Source organism: Neodiprion virginianus, chromosome 3 (genome assembly GCF_021901495.1).
Source record: "Neodiprion virginianus isolate iyNeoVirg1 chromosome 3, iyNeoVirg1.1, whole genome shotgun sequence".
NCBI lineage: Eukaryota > Metazoa > Arthropoda > Insecta > Hymenoptera > Diprionidae > Neodiprion > Neodiprion virginianus.
In genome coordinates, this window is record NC_060879.1 from 32,365,770 (window position 1) to 32,385,101 (window position 19,332).

The 19,332-nt window shown below is 41.9% G+C and overlaps 1 protein-coding gene across 9 annotated transcripts in view; it reads right to left on the reverse strand.

Annotated features, from left to right (window-relative positions):
* Positions 1-19,332, reverse strand: part of LOC124300441 (homeobox protein extradenticle) — a 62,366-nt gene that overhangs the window by 17,722 nt on the left and 25,312 nt on the right. For all 9 annotated transcript variants that reach the window (XM_046754559.1, XM_046754558.1, XM_046754555.1 and 6 more), the window contains 2 exons: positions 5,306-5,559; positions 2-192 (listed from right to left, as the gene is read on the reverse strand). In XM_046754559.1, coding sequence (XP_046610515.1) covers positions 2-192; positions 5,306-5,559 — 445 coding nt within the window. The remainder of the gene's footprint in view (position 1; positions 193-5,305; positions 5,560-19,332) is intronic.

Consider the following 19,332-nt stretch of genomic DNA (forward strand, 5'->3'; position numbering starts at 1 on the left):
CCTTGCGTCGAGAAATCGACTTCTCAAGATCATAACTGCCTCGCACGTTGACTGTTTTAACTGCATCTGAATGCTGGAAAACTTCTTGTGTATGATTTGCACCATTCTCTCGATTTCCTTCGGCGTGATGGGCCTGGTACGACTTTGTTCCCTCAGGAGGTTCATAACGTGTGTCGTGAATTCGTTGCATGCCTGAAAAGCAACATAATTACGTCAATTTTTTCACCGAAAGCTCTGACCAATAAAATAATATAGTTACTTTATCGATCCTAGAACCATGTCAATACTTATATACCAGAAAATCATCAGTAGAATAGAAAAAAAAAAAAAATGACCAAACTAATTCATTATCTAACTTTATTCCGTAAGCTGGTTACGACCTGGAGCCAATCGACGTGAGCACAAGCATCAATTTCTAAAATTCATCGGTACGTGAAGTCGCGTACAATGTTCGCATATATCATTTCCCACAGCACCGATAACAACTGCATAATTCGTTGAATTATGAATATCGAAAGTTTCAAAGTATTGAAAGTCGAAAACGAGAATTGGAATAGCAATCGTCTCGAATAACTCGAGGACTTCTTATTTGAAACTCGCAAGGGAAGTACATAAGTGCGGTGTAATCGCGTGCGAAACAAGCGACAAAAATGTCCTGAAAAATATGAAATGACAAAAACGGTGGGGCTCGGCTCTGCCGTAGGCCTAGATAGCGGCGTAGAAGGCGGGCGAGCGTCGCGACGGAGACGACGGTATCAGTATTCGGGACAGGCACGCGACGACGCTGGCTTTTCCTGGGGGAGGCGCGGAAGGTACGATAGTCGGGAGAGTTGGTTCGGGGGTCGGGCGGGTTTGCAATTTCGGAATGGATTCCGCGACCGCCTCTCCTCTCCTCCACCCCCCTCCTTTCCTTTCCTCTCCTCTCCTCTCCCCCCCTCTCCTCACCTCACCTCTCCTCTCCTCTCCTCTCCTCTCCTTTCTTCTCCTCTCTTCTCCTCTCCTCTCTCCGCTCCTTTCGGGGCGAGCGGACGAGAAAAGGCGAGCGGTGAACACATCCCGACGGCAGCCTCCGCAGCCTCGGCAGGGATGCGGAGATGCGGGGATACGGGGCGAGAGGGAAGGGGGAACGGATAGATTGGATGGAAAACCTGAAGCTCTCGCCTCTCGTATCTCACCGCCAGCTCTCCTCGATTCCATCGGCTTCGGGTATAGGACTGGTATCTGTATGCGTGTGGATGGGTACGGGATATGGTATAATGTGTGCGGTGGTATCATCCGCACGTAAGAGAAACGCTGACATACAATTAAAAACGAGCTAGTTTACCCGTCCGTTTGCATACGTGTGTTATATGTGTATAAATTTTACCCAAGTGCATAACTGCTTGCCGTTCGTAAGAAAATACAACCACGTGTGCGTGTGATCGTTTTTGTACGCAAGCGTCAAATTACCGATAATAACCGATGCGTTTCGTGCACAATCTGCATTTTTTACCAAAAATTACAAAATACTACGAAGTTCAGATCAACGGTTCGGTTTTCATACCTCACAGCAATTGTTTTCAATTTCATTGCGTATCGTTTACTATGATGACAGCCTGATTACGGTTTAAAACTCGACACAGTGATACGGTCGTGAAACGACACCTAATTTATCTCGCACCGTAGCGATATATCATTGAATAAAGTAACAGCCCCTTGACGATGGAAGAGATGGAGGGAAATGAGCCGGGCATTTTTTACCGCATACCTGATCCAGCGTTGTCATTATTATTACAAAATTCCCAATTTCAATGAAACATCGGAATGGAGATTCAAACATTGCATGAGCTACATCAAACTCGGTCCGTACGCCTAGAGTCTGTGTAATAATAATAATTTGACTTGATTGCTAGCGAGTCGAATAAAGATAACGCTTCGATATGATAAGGGCAGAAGCTTGCAGTGAGGTATAAAGGGTCAAGTGAGTTAACTAGATATGGTTAATTAAAACACGGCCGAAATCAAGATTAAGATTAATTGAAATTTTCGTTTAAATGCGGCAAGGGTTGCCGCAGGTTGAGGCGGAGAAATGCGATTCGGAGCAAAGCAACGACCAGACAGCCAGCCTCAGATACCGGAACGCACTGTTTTGTCTTTCAATCGAAAATCTCGGGTAATCTGAACAAAAGAGCTCCGGTCGTGTTCACTTAGCGTCGCTGCAGACAAAAAAGGCAAAATGAGGGGGGGGAGAGAGAGAGAGAGAGAGAGAGAGAGAGAGAGAGAGAGAGAGAGAGAGAGAGAGAGAGAGAGAGAGAGAGAGAGAGAGAGAGAGAGAGAGAGAGAGAGAGAGAGAGAGAGAGAGAGAGAGAGAGAGAGAGAGAGAGAGAGAGAGAGAGAGAGAGAGAGAGAGAGAGAGAGAGAGGGGGAGATACGGGAAGATGGTAGGACAGGCTCGAAAAGACGGAGAGCAAGGTAACGTTACACCGTGACGGTGCCTGACGTTCGAATCTCTCGCTTGAAACGCCATTTTAGATCCGCCAACGAACCTCGCGGAGGAATTGAAATGCCGAGAGTTCCCGCAGCGTTCGAGTTTAGGAAAAGAAAAAAAAAAATAGACAGGAAGTGAAAACGATCAGCCATGTCAACAACACCGAACGAATTGCCCCAAAACATGATATGGGGATACGACAAGAGTACATAGTTTCTTTCTTTTTCGAACTCGATCGAACTTTTTCGAACGCTTTCGAACCACTTTAGCCTGCAGACGTGCGTAATTAGTTGGAAAAGATTCACAATTACCGAAGAGCCGTTATGAGCGAAACAAACGGTCCCTAAGATGGTGCACTGAGCAAAAATTTCATTGTATAGTAACTAGAAAAATTCAGCAAAACAGGTATCGTTAAGAAAACTATCTGAATATTGTTGAGATTACGAAAAACGAGGTACGCTTAACCATTTTGCGCTATCGTCGATCCTTTTTGGTAATCGCAACGCAAAAGCAGTGTGTTCGGTTTACTCTACTTTTTTAATTAAACAAAGCTTCAACGTCAATTTATCGTTGCACAAGCATTAAATTTTCGCAACAGTTGCAAGAAAATATAGTAACAGTGATCGTAATGAAAAAGAATAGTAACGGATACTAGACTTTCCGGTAACAGCTAGAAAACTAGTTTTCATTTTCTACCTAGAACAATATTTTTCGATAGTGGTAAAAAATGAAGACAGTTACGGACTGAGCGGTAAACGGAACAAAAAATTTCTCTCAGTGTGAATTCCTGAAAGCTGGTGCAAGACGCCAGCTAGCTCAGGACACCCTGTTAAATTTACTCGAAAACGGCGACAGCCGCCTCGGCTTTGAAGTATGTTAATGACCAAATTTATCTGATAACTGGTCGAAGCAGCACGCTACAGCACACGCAGGCGTACAAGATACCGCGAGGCGGGAAATTTTCGAGACAGGTATTGCAAAGGTGTGCGTGTGTCCGACAAACAACGCGGTTCCGTACCTCGTTATATTATACTCGTCGAGAACTCTGACGTAGGCTCTGTACAGCTACCGTGTGGCGTTCATGGAAGCAAACGGGGGCCAACGCGATGATGCTGGCTAAAAATACCCGCGAGTTTTACCTTATAACTTATACGGAGGGAGGAATGCAAGCCGTTGAGAAGCGAACGTTTACAAAAACAAGGGAAACGCTGACGCCGATGCTGCGGCATCGCCGAAATTAACGCCCCGATCACACGAATTGAGAGGCTGAAGAAACCCGATCGCGTTCTGTCGAGAACGTTAATTCGTTCCTTTCTGAATACAACTGTCGCGGATTTTTCAAACTCAATAGCATAACTGCTCCTACGCTCCTCGATTCAACGGCTAACAACTACGGGCGTAAGCGTGATGTAAGGAAGTACGGTGAAACAATTCGCATACATTTTATAAGTTTAATCTGTTAGAAAAAATATCCAAGGTAACGTCGTACAAATTTGACATTTTGTTCTTTAGTGTTTATAAATATTATTGATTTTGCAACTTTGGACTACACAAACTGGCATTTTCAGCAAACACAATATACGGAAATAAATAAGTAACCTATATTCGCGTGATTTCTGTGACTTCGTCTTGGATATGCACAGACCGAGCGAAAAATCGGTCTGAGTCTCCAGTGCTAACATACCTTATTTCCTTTCATTCACGGGTGTAAGGTATGTTCATGCATTTCAGAAATCACGAATCAATAATACCGAATTGAAATTAGGTAAGTGTCACGCCTACTTCACTATCCGCACAGACTCCGAATGCCCTCAGAGTTACACCATTACACATGATACCCATAACGCTAGTACCGAAATGCTACTGTAATGAAAACGAACCGTGTTCCTAAAACCCTTATCTCCTATACACATATTATATTCAAACAAAACTGTAAATTAACGTAGAAAATGATAATGAGTTTTTACGTTTTTACGTTTTTAGGCGCAGCAGTTTAGAGTGCTAAGGAACAGCGAACGGCACAATTCTGCTGGCATGCCTCCTATCGCGTGTAGTAACGAGAGTTGGCGCGAATGCACGGCACACACGACATTATGCCATGTCGCATTATACAACGGCACGCGTACTCGCAGTATCGAGGTACACACTTGACATGCAAGATTTTACTTAGCGAGGCAGGCCGGTTCATTTGCACGCAAATTGTCTTTTCGTTCGTTCGTTCGGCGTATATCCCGGCTAGCACTGGCTCGTCGAAGCGAGGCCGACGAGAAAAGCAGCACCTCGTGCCACCCGGCATTTTACTCAAAATTACGTTTCTTATCTTACACCTATATATACGGGTATATAGGGGCTAAGTTCCTCTTTTAACACGCGGGGTGAATTCAAAGTTTCATCGATACGACGTACAAATTAAGACAAACTTAATTAATACGACCTCGTTAAATTACCGCACTTTGCGGGTCACTGTATATTGTTATATAGGTATATTACACTCTCTCCTACTGTGCTTCAAGATTACATTCGATGGAATGTTTGCCAAACCGCAAAACACCGATAAGTCAAAGGGCCACCAAATCCAGGCGAATCGTAACGTCCGAATATCACGACGACGCAGCGAAATAAAGGTGAAAATGCTTGAAAACGAATCGATCTTTCAACTCGACTGTAGCATATAGGCTGGTACGAGTCTGCGGGAGTCGTGACGTCACATCAGGATTCACCCGCGTGAATACACAAACAGCAAATACGCATCTTCGATTCTTACCGCAGTAAATCCGGATCGCACAAGTTTACACACAAAGCGTACCTCGGATAAAGACCCGATCGTTACTCCCTTACCTGTTCGTACTTCTCGAGCTCTTGGTGGTAGATTTGTCTGATTTGGGCCAGCTTCGCTCTGTAATCCGAGTGCTCGATGGCGTTGTCCGGTTGTCCGGGTGGACCAGCGGCCGCAGCCGCAGACGCGGACACCGCGGAACCAGCACCGCCTCCTTTTTCGGGTCCAGCAACGCCCTCGGCAATCAGCATGTTGTCCAAGCGCATCAGCTGAGGATCGGGAGGTTCTTCTTCCTGTGTGTTGCGGAGGGAAAGAACTGGAAGCAGAAAAGAAGTCGAGCTCGTTAAACGTTTCGTCGAGAGGTAGTTTTACGCGTCATGCGCGACGAAATATACGGTGTGTGAAGCTGTCGTTCCAAGTGAAGATGTGCTTGGAAGTGATCGTGATCAACGGCACTCGATACACGCGCGTTATATCGACGGCGATTACAGACGCGAGATAAACGGCACTGCGGTAAAAATATTGATCTACTCCCTTCGTACCGTATACGTGTTGCGGAGACGAATGGATTTTCTTTTTTTCGTCTTGTATATTATCAGTCGTAAGGCGTTCCTTGCAGATCCGTGAAAATGCCCCGTACTCGAATAAAAATAAGAGAAAACACTTTGCTCATTAGTCGAGCATTGAAGGAAATTATCTTTTATCGGTCTGTTGGAGCGTTCCGTTCGCCGTTTGTACTTCGGAGTTCGAGTCGTTCGCTCGTAATAAACGTATCAATTTTCGTTGCCTATCGAGAGGATGACGGGACGACGATTTTGGATGTTTCGCATCCCCCCAGCTCCCGCAGGAACGTAACGCGCAGTGGTTTAGCCGGTTTTAGTACAATGCGGGGGGCGCTCTCGCCAGTAACAGCAGTTTTATTGTATTTTTACGGCGCATGATGGACCTGGACGAGCCATAAAACCTGGAACCTTCACTGCTCCTCTTCGCCGAGAGATACAAGCCCATCTTCGCGGCACTACCCCCGCCTTCACGACGGTGTCAAAGAGCTCTTTCAAGTGAATGTCGCGCACTTTGACCGGCCGTAAACTTTGCGGATAGGAGATAGGAGTGGCGAATGGCAAATTAATACTTCCTCGGCGATAGACGTTCTACCCCGTTTTATAGGCACAGCTCTTTGCCCTTTTATTCTGTTCTATCATAAATTTTGAACATTACCAAGCGGTACGTTCTACTTTAAAACACCGGACAAAATTATCGACTCGCGTAAGTAAATTTTTGCGATACCTGCACGGAGTGTAATAATTATACAACCTCGTCGATGAAGCGAAGAAAGGATCGGGTAAAAATGTTGAAAGATTAAAAAGTAGATGGGCAGTGAATATCCAATTTTCAAAGAAGCGGAAATTTAATTTATAGAACTCAAAAATTTAGAAGTCAAAGTATAAATAACGAAAACCATAGAAAGGTCGGAATACAGAATGCTAAACTTTTTCGAATCTTCGGAATTCCACTCGATATTACAGAAGTGTGTAAGGATTATATATTTTACCGTTCTATGTTTTGACTTTTCTACATTTGTCCTTTTGCATTTCGAATTTCTGTAATTTTCAATTTTCTATACTTGGAGTTTTTACATTTTTGATAATTCCACGAATTAGATTTTTGTGTTTCTATAAATCGGTTAGTCTACTTTTTCGCCATAATGGAATATACACACAATAGAAGAATATAGAATTTTCCAAGACATGAAAATACAATTCGTAGTATTTCAAAATATAGAAATTCAAAAAGTAAAAATGTCGAAAGCGAAAATCCGTGAGAATCGTCGAGATTATCTTTTAATGCGTGTTAAAATTATATTCACCAGATTTTCGCATGGCTGAAAATTCTGCTTCATCCTACAGTTTGATTCTCACCCACGAAAGAAAATAAACATATATAGCCATGGAATTTCCCGGTCGTTGATTCCGAGTTCCATGTCGACGTATTTGTATCGACATTTGATTCATTTTTCTTCCGTACATACGACGGCAAGTATTTATTAAATTTTTATTTTTTTTTCATCGAGATTGATGACTGCATGACGGAGGGGAAAGGATAAGACCGAGTCACTGCAGAATTGGACAGACCGACGGATGGATAAGCAACTGATATATGGCTATTCACAACGGGACAAATCCCATAGGAGGCAGGAAGACAATGCGCGTAAGAAAAGATGAATAAAAAGGCGTACGAATAAGGATTGCATTGAAAAAGATTATAGAAAGCGTGCAGAGATTGAAAAAACGAAAAGTGATAAGATGTTGATAAAAATATTTAAGGAAGAAGTTTGCGCGCACGTTACAATACCCAAAACGTTAATTTCAAGTCGGTCAAATAAATTCGTTGCATACAATTGAACTGCATTCAAGGATGATACGTATTTTTTTTATCAAAACGGTCATCAAGGTGCAAACTTGCATTTTATCGAACGATATGGAAGTTGACATCGCGATAATATTTTTTATTCTTCTGCGGTGAACGGATATAAACGATATAAAATCCTCGTCAAAGTAGTAAGCTGCAGAGCACAGTAAAGAAAGAGGGTTCAGCGGTAAGATCTCTGGACCCGAGTAGCGGCGACTGTTGCGGGTTTAGCGCGTTGTTAAACGGTTTAGGTATCCAGTAAACAGGTTTATTTCATTCGTTTCGAAGAGATCGTTCGTAGCTAACCGGCAGATTCGAGTTGGAGATCGTTTTGCCTTTAATCACGCACTTAGAACCGGTAAAAGTACAGACGTAAAAACAAAGAAAAAAAAAGAAAAAGAAAAAACCGAGATGGCAGTGCGCGGTCAATGAGATAAATCGGAATTGATCTCGATTTACGATTTTATTAAACATTAATTGTTGCTAATTTCACCCGCTACCGATAAAGCGAAATGGGTAACTTGTTCCCCTTTATCGAACTCCGACCGTCTCCCCCCGCATTCTAAAGTAATAAAATAAAGTGTCGATTTCCCCGGTTGTGAGAATGAAAATTTATGAAAATTACTCGCCGAACGTATAACCTTTGTAATATATATACTAGTCATGTAACGAATACTCTCATTCGCATCCGCATTCGCGAAATTCGTGCGGATATTTTGCGAATGTGACTGTCGCAAATTCTTCATATTTTGCTTAGATGAAAATTGTGAAAATAATATGAAATAAGATAGAAAAAAAAACATTAATTTGACAATGAATTTTTCTCGTAAAAGTTTTTCTTCACCGTACGAATCACACCCTAGTCTCAAAATTAATTTATTTCTGTCACCAATTTGTCGTTAAATAATCAAGCAAACAATCAGCTTGGTTCGAATCAGCTCCGCAATTTCCGAAATGGTGTACCTGTCAGTCGATAACAATTGTCACAACTTTTAGCCTCAGGGAAATGGCGTTAGATTAAAAAATGTACATTCGCATACGCGATACTTAAAAATTTACATTCGTTACATCACTAATATACATACACTCGCCTAATCAGCTCTGCTTCCATTCGAAGTTTTAGTGAATCTCGAGCGAAAAGAGACTCCCGTACATTTGTGTAAGCGTCCACGGCTGCAGGAGGAATCCTCAGCTCTGCAGGCGGGCGACCGTGAAATGAATGCAAGAGGGTAATGCATTTATACGAAGTGTAACCCTGTCTCTTCCCAACTAAGGCGATTAACTTCTAAAGCGACTCCCGCAGGACCCGAGGTGTAAAAATTTCGAAATTATGTTCCAGGCTTCGCTGCCTGCAGGCAGCCACGTTTGCCGATTCTGTAGTAACTAAACTTTGGCTAATCTCACCCCTCGGAGTGCCGCGGATATTATGGATATATACACATTACATTATACTCGATGTATTCGCTGCAATTTATGTGTCCGCGCACAGATTGTTATGCGTAATTTATACACCGGGATAATTCGTAGGACAAGAGAAGCGGTTTTTATACAATTTTGATTTCACGCAATTTTGACACCGATGCAGCAAAAATTAGATCAGTACTTTCGTTACAGTGACAAAGTGAACGCGATAAAATTGGCGTAATCTTAAATCTTAAATCTATATGTGTGTACTACAGATTCGGCGTAGATGTTAAACCTCTGATTTATTTTTTAAACCTATTACTCTGGCGCTACATCATAAACGTAATGCGGGAAGGATTGTTAAATTCAATTTTTTTGAAAAAAGAAAGATCGACGGTGTATCAATTTTCAATTCACGTTACTGCTGCGAAGTTCGCCAATTACACTCTCCGTACGTTCGTTGTTCGTGAAGTATTCAGAGTCACGAACTATAAAGCAAAGCGATAATAGTTATTGCAACAAACTGAATTCAAGTGACGTGTTATTAAAAGAAGAAAAAAAATAAACATAAAAAGTGAATCGTCCAGGGCCTGCAGGTAATTGAAATTCATGGCGACAGATTCAAGATGTACGAGTACATGGCAGGTCAGAGATGACAATACCAATACGGCTGCACTCTCAACGAGTTAACCCATCGTAAGCGGCACTGTAACTGCAAGCGGCCGCAATTAACCGTTCGGTCGTATAAACGCACGAAATGGTCGTGCAATAATTTTGACAAGCGCTGGAACGATATCGGGAGGGACAAAATATGAAAGACGAAGCGACGACGAACGTAACGAGCAAAAACTAAATTGCGAAGAACACGTTTGTTGATATTAATCGGCGAGAGAGGGGGAGAGGGAGAGAGAGATAGATTGATTGATTGAAAATATCGTAAATAAATAAATAACATAAATTGCTCGCAATTGAATATCTTAAAACTAGGCTCTCCTTAGTTTACAATATACGAGAGAAAGAGAAAGAGAAGGAAAGAGAGAGAGAGTAAGAGAGTACTCCTTTCACCCAATAATCTGGCCATTAGGGTGTTAGGCAGGTCCTTATGCTCCTGGCTGCTGGCTGCCGGCGGTTGGCGAGGGGTTCTCCGGGGTCCGGGGTGTTTCGGGGTCGGAGGTCCTTACAAGCACGTAAACTTGGTTTTACTGGCAGTTAAACATTTTACGACAGAGACGGTCTGCCCCGCGTGTACATAGCGGCATCACGGTAGGTGCCACCTATACGACGCGGGAGCGACTTGCACGATGCAAGGGTGAAGGGGACGATGTTGATCCTTGCCGAATGCAGGAAGCCCCCCTCCTCCCCCGCCATTCATTCGTCCTGCATATCCGACGGTGAATAAGGTTTCGCGATTCCGTGTCAACTACGCTAATTTACCGGCCCGTTTGACGCCAGGGGAATTCCTTGCCAGCAGCAATTTTCATATATTTTCTTTTCTTTTGCTCCTTTTTCCATCCTTCTTATTCATATTTCCGAGAAAGGATATATGGATGACACCCGAAATTCGTCGTCGCAACGTGACGTCACCGTGAGGATAATCAGAATTATTATACACGTTACACGTTGTTACTCAAAGAACTGAAGGTCAAACAGTTGAGATAATGTATCATAGTCAGATATTGTATGCCAGTGGAGTCCTGCGACTTGAGAAAATCGTGTATTGTAACTAGAGTATTTGAATTGAATTGGTTCAAATTTCATAAGCGTGTCGAGTACCGATAACCCAGATTTACGGATATGGTAAAAGAGAACTGCGGAGACTCGGTTACACGTTTCGTAATACTGCTTTTCACGTGTACAAGATCAATTGGCGTACAATGCGTGAATAAGATTACAGCACCGGCAGGGAGAGAATGAAAGCCGATCGCTTGGTCCAGCTGAGAATCTCAATTTCGTCGTTACAATTAAATATATCTACAACGATTGCCGGTCGCGTTCAATTCCAAGAGTACGATTAAAAATGAAGAACAATGCATGGGGGGTATATTGAAAGGGATGAATCGTGTTGTTCATGGTTTGGTCTTGCAATGCGTTCGCTGAAACTTTGCGCGAACCAACCCTACACATTCGGCGTGGTTCCGTAATACAATATGAATTTGTGTAACAGTGCAAGCTCGTGGTATTGATCTAAATGGCGAGCATGAAAGCAATTAAGATAAGGGGCGTTGCAAAGGGTTGGGTGCGCACCCGTCGCCGGTCTGCCTGCCTGTGCGGAGATATCTAAGCGACGGAGGGAGAAAGGGAGAAAGGGAGAAAGAGAGAAAGAGAAAAAGGGAGAAAGAGCAGGGGTGGAAAATTCGTGTACATTAATCAAAGAGGCTTTCGCCGTTTTGTTATATTAGAAATTGGGCAATTTTGATGGATACGTAACCAACAATAACGTGCACGGTGTTACCTGTGTCTCGAAATTGCGCATTGTCTCCCTTGAATCCGAATGTCGCCATACGTACAGAAGCATATAAATTCGTAGAACAAACGGACACACCTATTATACCTGTTATACAGTCGTCCGAGATTAAGGACCTATAGCTTACACAATATTTTCTGCATTGACAAGTCACGGCGAACAATGAAATTTAATTTAAGTTGATGATATGCGTCATGTATAAATTAGTTTCCTGTTTACGCATATGTCAATTACGTGTATCTAAATAAAAAATATTTAAAAAATACGTAGTTATTGAACAATTGTTTATAAAATAATAGTCTATTTCAACTAGTGTAAATTTGAGAAAAGAAAGAGAATAAATATCAAATTTCCGTTCAACAACAAACCTGAATAGCGAATCTTTTTCTCATACAAATACGACTGTAAGGGAATTCGATAATAGGCGTAAAAATATAATGAATGTTATGAAATAATAATCGATTGAGTTTTATATCCAAAGTGATATTCACACGCCAAAGTGTGTAATAAAATTCGTAAATCTTTCGAGCGACGAAAATTTATTTTTAGTAGCCTTTGAAAACGGTGGATGTATAATACAGGGAAAGAAGCGCGGATAAAAATCGTACAGCTAAGAGTTATATACGTATTATACCGGCTTTGTTTTAGTCTCGAGACGATCGAAAGTGCTAATCCCTCTCCCCCGAGCCGACATTAAGGAGTGAAAACTTTAATTACAAAAAGATTTGACCTCGTAATGATCGTAGGGATATATATTTAAATTCGTCTCTACCACCCGGCAGCGTTTCTTCACCCCTCTTCAGTTTCCCTCATTTTAAACTGCCTCCGGCTGAAATCTCTGAATCCTGCAGAGCAGTCGCCGAACGAGCGAGCTTCGAGACCTGTTCTTAATTAACTCCGACGAAGAAGATACGGGGAGAAGAAAGGAAAAAAAAATCACGAGGAAAAGAGGAAAAAGAAAGAAAGAAAGAAAGAAAGGAGAAGAAAAAAAAGAGAAAAACTCAATTTAGGTGGATTCCGCGCCAAGTCCTGCAACCTAATCCTAATTCCTTCGTAAATCAAAAAAAGGATAGAATATCCCATCTTGCACCCTTGGTGTCAATATCACTCTCTCCCCAAGCGGCTGCCCCTTCCTTCCTTTTCATCCCCTCCTCGCATTCTCTCCATCTTTCACATTGAGAAATTCAAGCTGTGCAGGCCGCCGCGCTTTTTCGCCAAAAATGACCAAGTTTTGCCCTGAAAAACTGCATATCTAGAATGATAGGCGTAATACGTACGGCCTATAAAGAACCTGTGTGTTAAAGGTCTGAAAATCGGAATGAAAGCTTATCAGAAACGTTTGTGAGAAATTGAACCAACATAACAAAGCATGCACTTATACGGTATGTGACGCTTCACCAATCGCAAAAAGTTTGCACTCCGAGCTTCGCAAAGCAGGACGAGGATGGAGAAGTAGAAGTGACAATCAAAAGAATAATAATACGATAAAAGATGGTCTTGTTCGGGGTGTAATGACCTTTTTCTATATCTATATACTATTTATATTGTGTGTGTGTATATATATAGATGCGTGTGTGTGTGTGTGTGTGTGTGTGTGTATGTATAAATAGTCTGTGGTTACAGTTGCCGGTTAAAATATCGTTGAAAAATAGATCGAGTTGGTGGCTGCATCAGCACGGACGGTGAACTTGGCGTTATTTGTTTTTCATAAATCAAAGGGTGCGTAGCTATCGCGCCGAGTCCCTGCGAATGTACATTACAATATAACGCGGTATAAAAGGCAACGGGTGCTTCGAACGACTTCAGTTTGCGCGATGCGGGGAAAAGTGTGAGGGAGTGAGAGGGAAGGGAGGGGGAAGGGCCTCAAGAGTCAGTGCCAGAGAAGGGAGAGGGAACGGATCTTTTCCAGTTTTCACCGCCTGCAAACCTGCCCAGCTCTCCTCTTTTCACCCGACCATGGCAGCCCACCTTTTTCTCGCATGCAAACCCGGTAGTGCAGGGTGAATGAGGAACAAAAGGCACCGCCGATATATACTCCGTGTCTAGAAATCCTACATCATACGTCATACATCATACATAGTATTAAAGTTCGAAACCAAATTTTCGATGTTCGGATGTTCAGAAAGCGACGTCACCCAAAAATTTTTTTCTCTTTACGTCATCGATCTATAGTAATCAGCTAGCCGAATTCCTCAGTCTGGAAACCACCGCGCAGTAGAGAGGACGGATGAAAATCGCGCTCCGCAGATTTCGAGTACCGGGTTCTCTACCTCCTGAATCCTGCGCTTCGGGTCCGCTTTCTGATGCAACTCGAGTTCCAGGACAAGCGCTCCGTAGTTTCTGCGCTTCAGGTCCGCTACTTGGAGAAACTCGACTTCCAGGACAAGCGCTCCATGGTTTTGGCTGTCCAGGTCCCTTACCTTGTGGATTTCGACCTCCAGGACTAGCGCTTCGTAGTTCCTGCACTCGAGGTCCGCTACTTGATGAAACTCGACTTCACGGACTAGCGGACTAACATTTATTGCCCATTGAACAATCCTCAAGCATCGAGGGCGTGAGGTATCTGGTAAATCTCGTATCATCTGGTAAAACACTGACAACGAGTAAGCGAACGTAGCAAGCGCACGAGCACAAAAACCAGCTACACTAGGCATCCGACCCCGAGCGAGCTTTGGCGGGTGAGGGTTTTAAAGCTAGTGGTATATTGTGTAACAAGAAGGCGAACTCGGTATTTTCGGACCGAGTGTAAGTTTGTAATACGAGTCGAAGGTGAGCCGAGGACGAATATCGCAAATGTCGGAGATGAAAAAACTGTTGCCTCCTCGTTGCACACGAATCTTTATGCAACAAGAGTGTGTGACGCGTTCTTTCACAGAGCACGAAATTGAGGTTGGAATCGCGACACCGCATGCGCGCAGTGTAGAAAAGAGTATTTTCAAAACACACATGGAAAAATGCATAAAACATGTTCACGTAACATAAAAATTATTATCGAGTTGGGTTTTATTTTCACTAATTATTTATTAGAAGAGATATTGATAATTTTGAATCGAGAAGGGGTGAAATTTTTACGGTCCCAAATAGCAGCTGTGAGATTTGGCAGCATCGCACATGTGGACAGCTTTTGGCTCGTCACGTTGTGTTGACAAGCTTTCGGTTTCTGCTTCTGTCGGATAATCCGTACAGCGTTGCCAAATCTCAACGTATAACACGCGAGTCAAATTAGTGAAAGACTGAAATTTTATTCGAGTTGATTCGACTAGCGCAGTTCCCGTAGAACCTCCTTAAGCTTCGAGTTTTGGCAAAAGACGACGTTTCAGCGAGCTGTAAGACGCGAGTAGTTTTAACGATTTGATAACAGACATGCGGAGAGACAGGAGGATGGGAGGGTTAGGGAGTCGGTGGAATTTGGATGATTTGCACTTAATTTGCCGGAGACTCAACACGTCGTCAAATAAGCAACCCCCTGAACCATTTGGCGCGTTCCTGTCGCGCCTCGTCTCAGTTTCATTAAAAGACCCTCTCCTCGCGTTTCTTCCTGCCAATGACGAGCGTCAGCCTCGCAGGTTTGCCGACGGTAAGTGAACGCGAATCGCGATCGGCTGACACGCGTGTATAATAATGCGCAGAATTTATGTAGATACGTAAAATCAGCTATGGTATTATTCTCCAGACTTCCCGATTAGAAATAAAAAAAATACGAGTTCGGAAACGCATAATTCAGTCAACGGATTGGAAATTTTAAATTCTGAAATTACATGGAAACTTACTAAATTTCAACACGAGGTTAAAGTTTTAATATACATATAAATAACGAAATATTGAAATAAAAAATCACTATTTGGCAGTTGTATATATAATGCTTTAGGCCTTTGAAAGAATTTACAAGTTAACAAAATATATGAGTATATTTTGCCTTGTTGAGATTTACTAACATTTTTTACCATCTCAAAGTTGCGAAACAAATGTGTTATAATTTTTCATAAACGTACGCGATCGTTGTAATATCGTTACCAACTTATACACTTCGATCATATACATCAATTTACAAACTGTTTTTGACACTGAAAACAGCGAGAAAATAGAAGCTTAAAACAGGGAACGCGTACATTCAAAGTATAACGTAAAAACTCTAAGCGGTCGACGATGAGCTCTGAAAAAGTGACGCAAGAAAAAAATACCCCATAATACCCATACATCTCTATATGTATACGAGTACCGAGTAGAGAAAATTTTTTTCTCAACTTTTTCTTAACACAAACATCTGTTGGGAAAATGCAGCGTGAAACCGTTCAGTTTTCAACTATAAATATAGTATACGTATATATATATTTTTTTTCAAAATTCAAGAAGAAAATATTGTTCCAAATGACGAAAAAAAGATGCTGTTCAAGTTTCAGCTCGTAATACTAATATTCAGCGGTGCCTCATCGCGATTTTCTATTTCCAATTTAAATAACATGGGACTTTTTCTTTACACCTTGGAATTTTATAACTCGTCAACGCATTAATGTACTGATAAGAGCAGAACGTATTTTTGAAGGGAATTGAACGCTGTACAAAAAAGATCTGTTACCATTTTATGATAAATCTACTTCTTCAAAAGTTATTCAAAGTCTTTAAATAATTTTCGAAATCAAATAACTTTTGAAAGAGTAGATTCATCATAAAATGACAAGAGGCCGTTTTCGCAGATCGTTCAATTCCCTACAAAAACACGTTCTTCTCTTATCAGTACACTAACGTTTTGACGAGTTACAAAATCCCAAAACTTGAAAGAAAAAAAAATTCCCTTATTATTTAAATGGGAAATAGAATATCGCGACGAGGCACCTCTAAACATTAATTTCAAGAGCTGAAACTTGAACACCTTTGTTTCGTCATCTGGAACGAACATATTTTCAACTTCAATTTAGAAAAAAGTAAATTTTTTCGTTACAGTCTAACGTACGTTATACATGTATGTCGTGTAATACTTGTGCAAACATCTACAATGTGTACAATGTTATCTATTACGATCTACATTGCTAATTCACCTGGATACAGGTATCTAATATTTATGCAACGCATCGTGTACGCGTTACACACAATACACGAGGGGGTTTATCTCGAAGGGCGGTAAAGCTCCTCGAATCAAAGATTACGGTAAGCCATGTATTGCGTTTGAGGCAGAGCTCGATAATCAATTTCTATAAATGTAATCCGGCAATCAAATTTGTAACGCGTGTCTGCGGGGCCCTGCTAAGGGAGACGAAACCCCCGCTGAGAAACCCATCGCGGAACGAGAGAATATCTCCCGCTGAGGCTGAGGGCCCGAAAACACAAAGGGCCCCCTTTAACATAGCCGAGAAACTCATGAATATTAATTTGATATATATGTATACCTACGCGCCAACCGACCGCTCAACTTATTTTTCTGCCGCATTTCATCCGCCTTTTGGGTTTAGGGTTGGTCGAGATAGAGCTTGAAATAGCTGGTCGGTCGGCTTGGTTTACGTTGATTTACGCATACCAGGCCCGTTATTGTCGCATTTCTTTTCATCGCGCGGTTACTAGCAAAACAACGATTGCTAAGAAAATGAATAATTATAGTTCTCCCTGCGCGTTTCTCATTATATTACTCCGCAAACGGAGAAATTAATTTATCAAACAGGTACAGCGAAAGAAACGCTTCAACTCGCGAAACAAATTATTATTTTGATCGATGGCCGGTCGGTTGAATGAAAAGAAATAAAAATAAAAATAAATAAAAATGTCTCCACCATTGAGAAGAGTTCTGTAAGAATTTTACGTTACAATTATTATTTCTTGAAAGGTACGTCTTCTTTTTTATCGGCGTATGGAACAGATTTTCACGTTTTTGAGTATTTCACACGGCGCGGATCCTTCTATTTCTTCCGATCTTTCTTCATTTTCATCACCACCTTTCCTCCACCGGTGTGTTTACCTTCGTCCTCCTCCTTCTCCTCCTTCTGGCTGATGATTCCCTGGCCCCGCGGAGACGCGGGGTTTTACGACGTGTTTTACGCGATCAAAGGCGAGCCGTAACAATTATTGGGCGATTTCGCGGCAGTAAAATTCGCCGTCGCCCTCTGCTTCGCAAGTCAAGGGGTCGGCTGTAAGGCTCGTCCTGGCCTGCCGCATCTCGAAGAGGGTATGAACGAACATCCCGCAAATTTGCTTCGCGCCATCTGATCCCAATTACAATTTTAAATGATAATAATATACCCACTTATCCCCGTCATACACGGAATGTATTTTTTTTTTCTTTCTTTTTGCAACGGTGTTATCGCAATTTCACACTAGGAAATAATCGACCATTTCACGGAAATTGCAGAAACGACAAACGACGATGTCAGTCCCAAATTCGAAATCGACAAACACAGATAAATCTTGTTGAATTGTTGAATTTACCAAACACGTATAGGAGTTGAAAAATATTTTTATCCATGCGAATAAAACTTTACGATACAAATTTCTGTTCCGACCTAACACTTTTCTGTTCAATCAGCTGACGTTTCTTTGCATATAAAAAAAAAAAAAACATTTCTTTCGCCATAATTGGTGATTTTTGTTTTACCGAGCAATCGGGCAATAGGAACTCACTATTATACAGTATTTATAACAAGGCCAATGTTGAAACGCGTCATAAAAGTAGACAAACAAAGTCTGACGAAAGAGCAGAACTAAATCTGGATTATTTAAATTGCACCGAATGATTCGTTAACCCGCAATCCACACATTCACTATTTTGTAGCAATCGCTCGATCATCCGTCACACCTTTATACCAATTGCATCATCGATGCATACGAATATAATCTGTATACTTGACCGGCGATACGTCTGCAAGGTGATTACGAAACAGACGATAGAAAAGGCTTGCGCGGTATATTAGAATAAGTTGTAAGCATATCCAAGAAAGAGATAACCCGCTGGAGAAGAGCAAAGGTGACTATCTCTCGAACGTTATATTAAAGAACTGCGGTCTGGTCTATAAAAATGATGTCATAAAATGAACGGGGGAGGCTTAATAAAATCTTGGAAGAAGACAGAGGAAGAGAGGGGATTCTTATTGCTTGGTAAGTCCAGTGTTTCCGCAATATACACACACCAGGTGTATCCAATGTCTCTTCGTGCCGACCCGGTTCTTAGGTTATGCGTCTGTATGTGCGAGGATGTACCATCGACGGTTCTTGCGATGACGTGGTCGGCGTAACTTTAGAAAATTACTTTCTCAACCTTACGGCTCGAATATTCTTTTCGGAAATATGTACTCTCAAATCTTTCGTTTATTTAATTATTTAAGCCGACGGAACGGATAATTATTTCCGTATAATATATTCGATAAAAATCAAAACGTGTCATTATGTGCCAGACATGTCTTCAAATCATTTGAAACTTCAATTTCAAGCATATTTTAACGAAACACGGATCACCCATTCGTGAGGTATAACTGATAAATACTCTTGATACGCAGAAAAAGTCCAACACTTATCCGCGAATGCGATCTTGTACGTATAACGTGATTTATTTTTGCCGATTCAATTACGCCCCCCTCCCTCGAGCCAGGGGTCGGCCAAGGAAGTGCGAACGACGGAAGAAAGTAGGCGAAAGCAGCGGGGAAAGATTTTCAGTTGGCAATGTTCGATGTGCAAAAAAATTTAGATTCAGAGGTGAAAGAAATTTCCTGGAGATTCGATTGGTTCATTTTAAAAATAACTTTTCTCACATGTGTGCCTGAATATAATTAATGCGTCGACGAATAATTAGTAACAGCGAGTCAGCGATCTGTACACGAAGTGTACTGTACA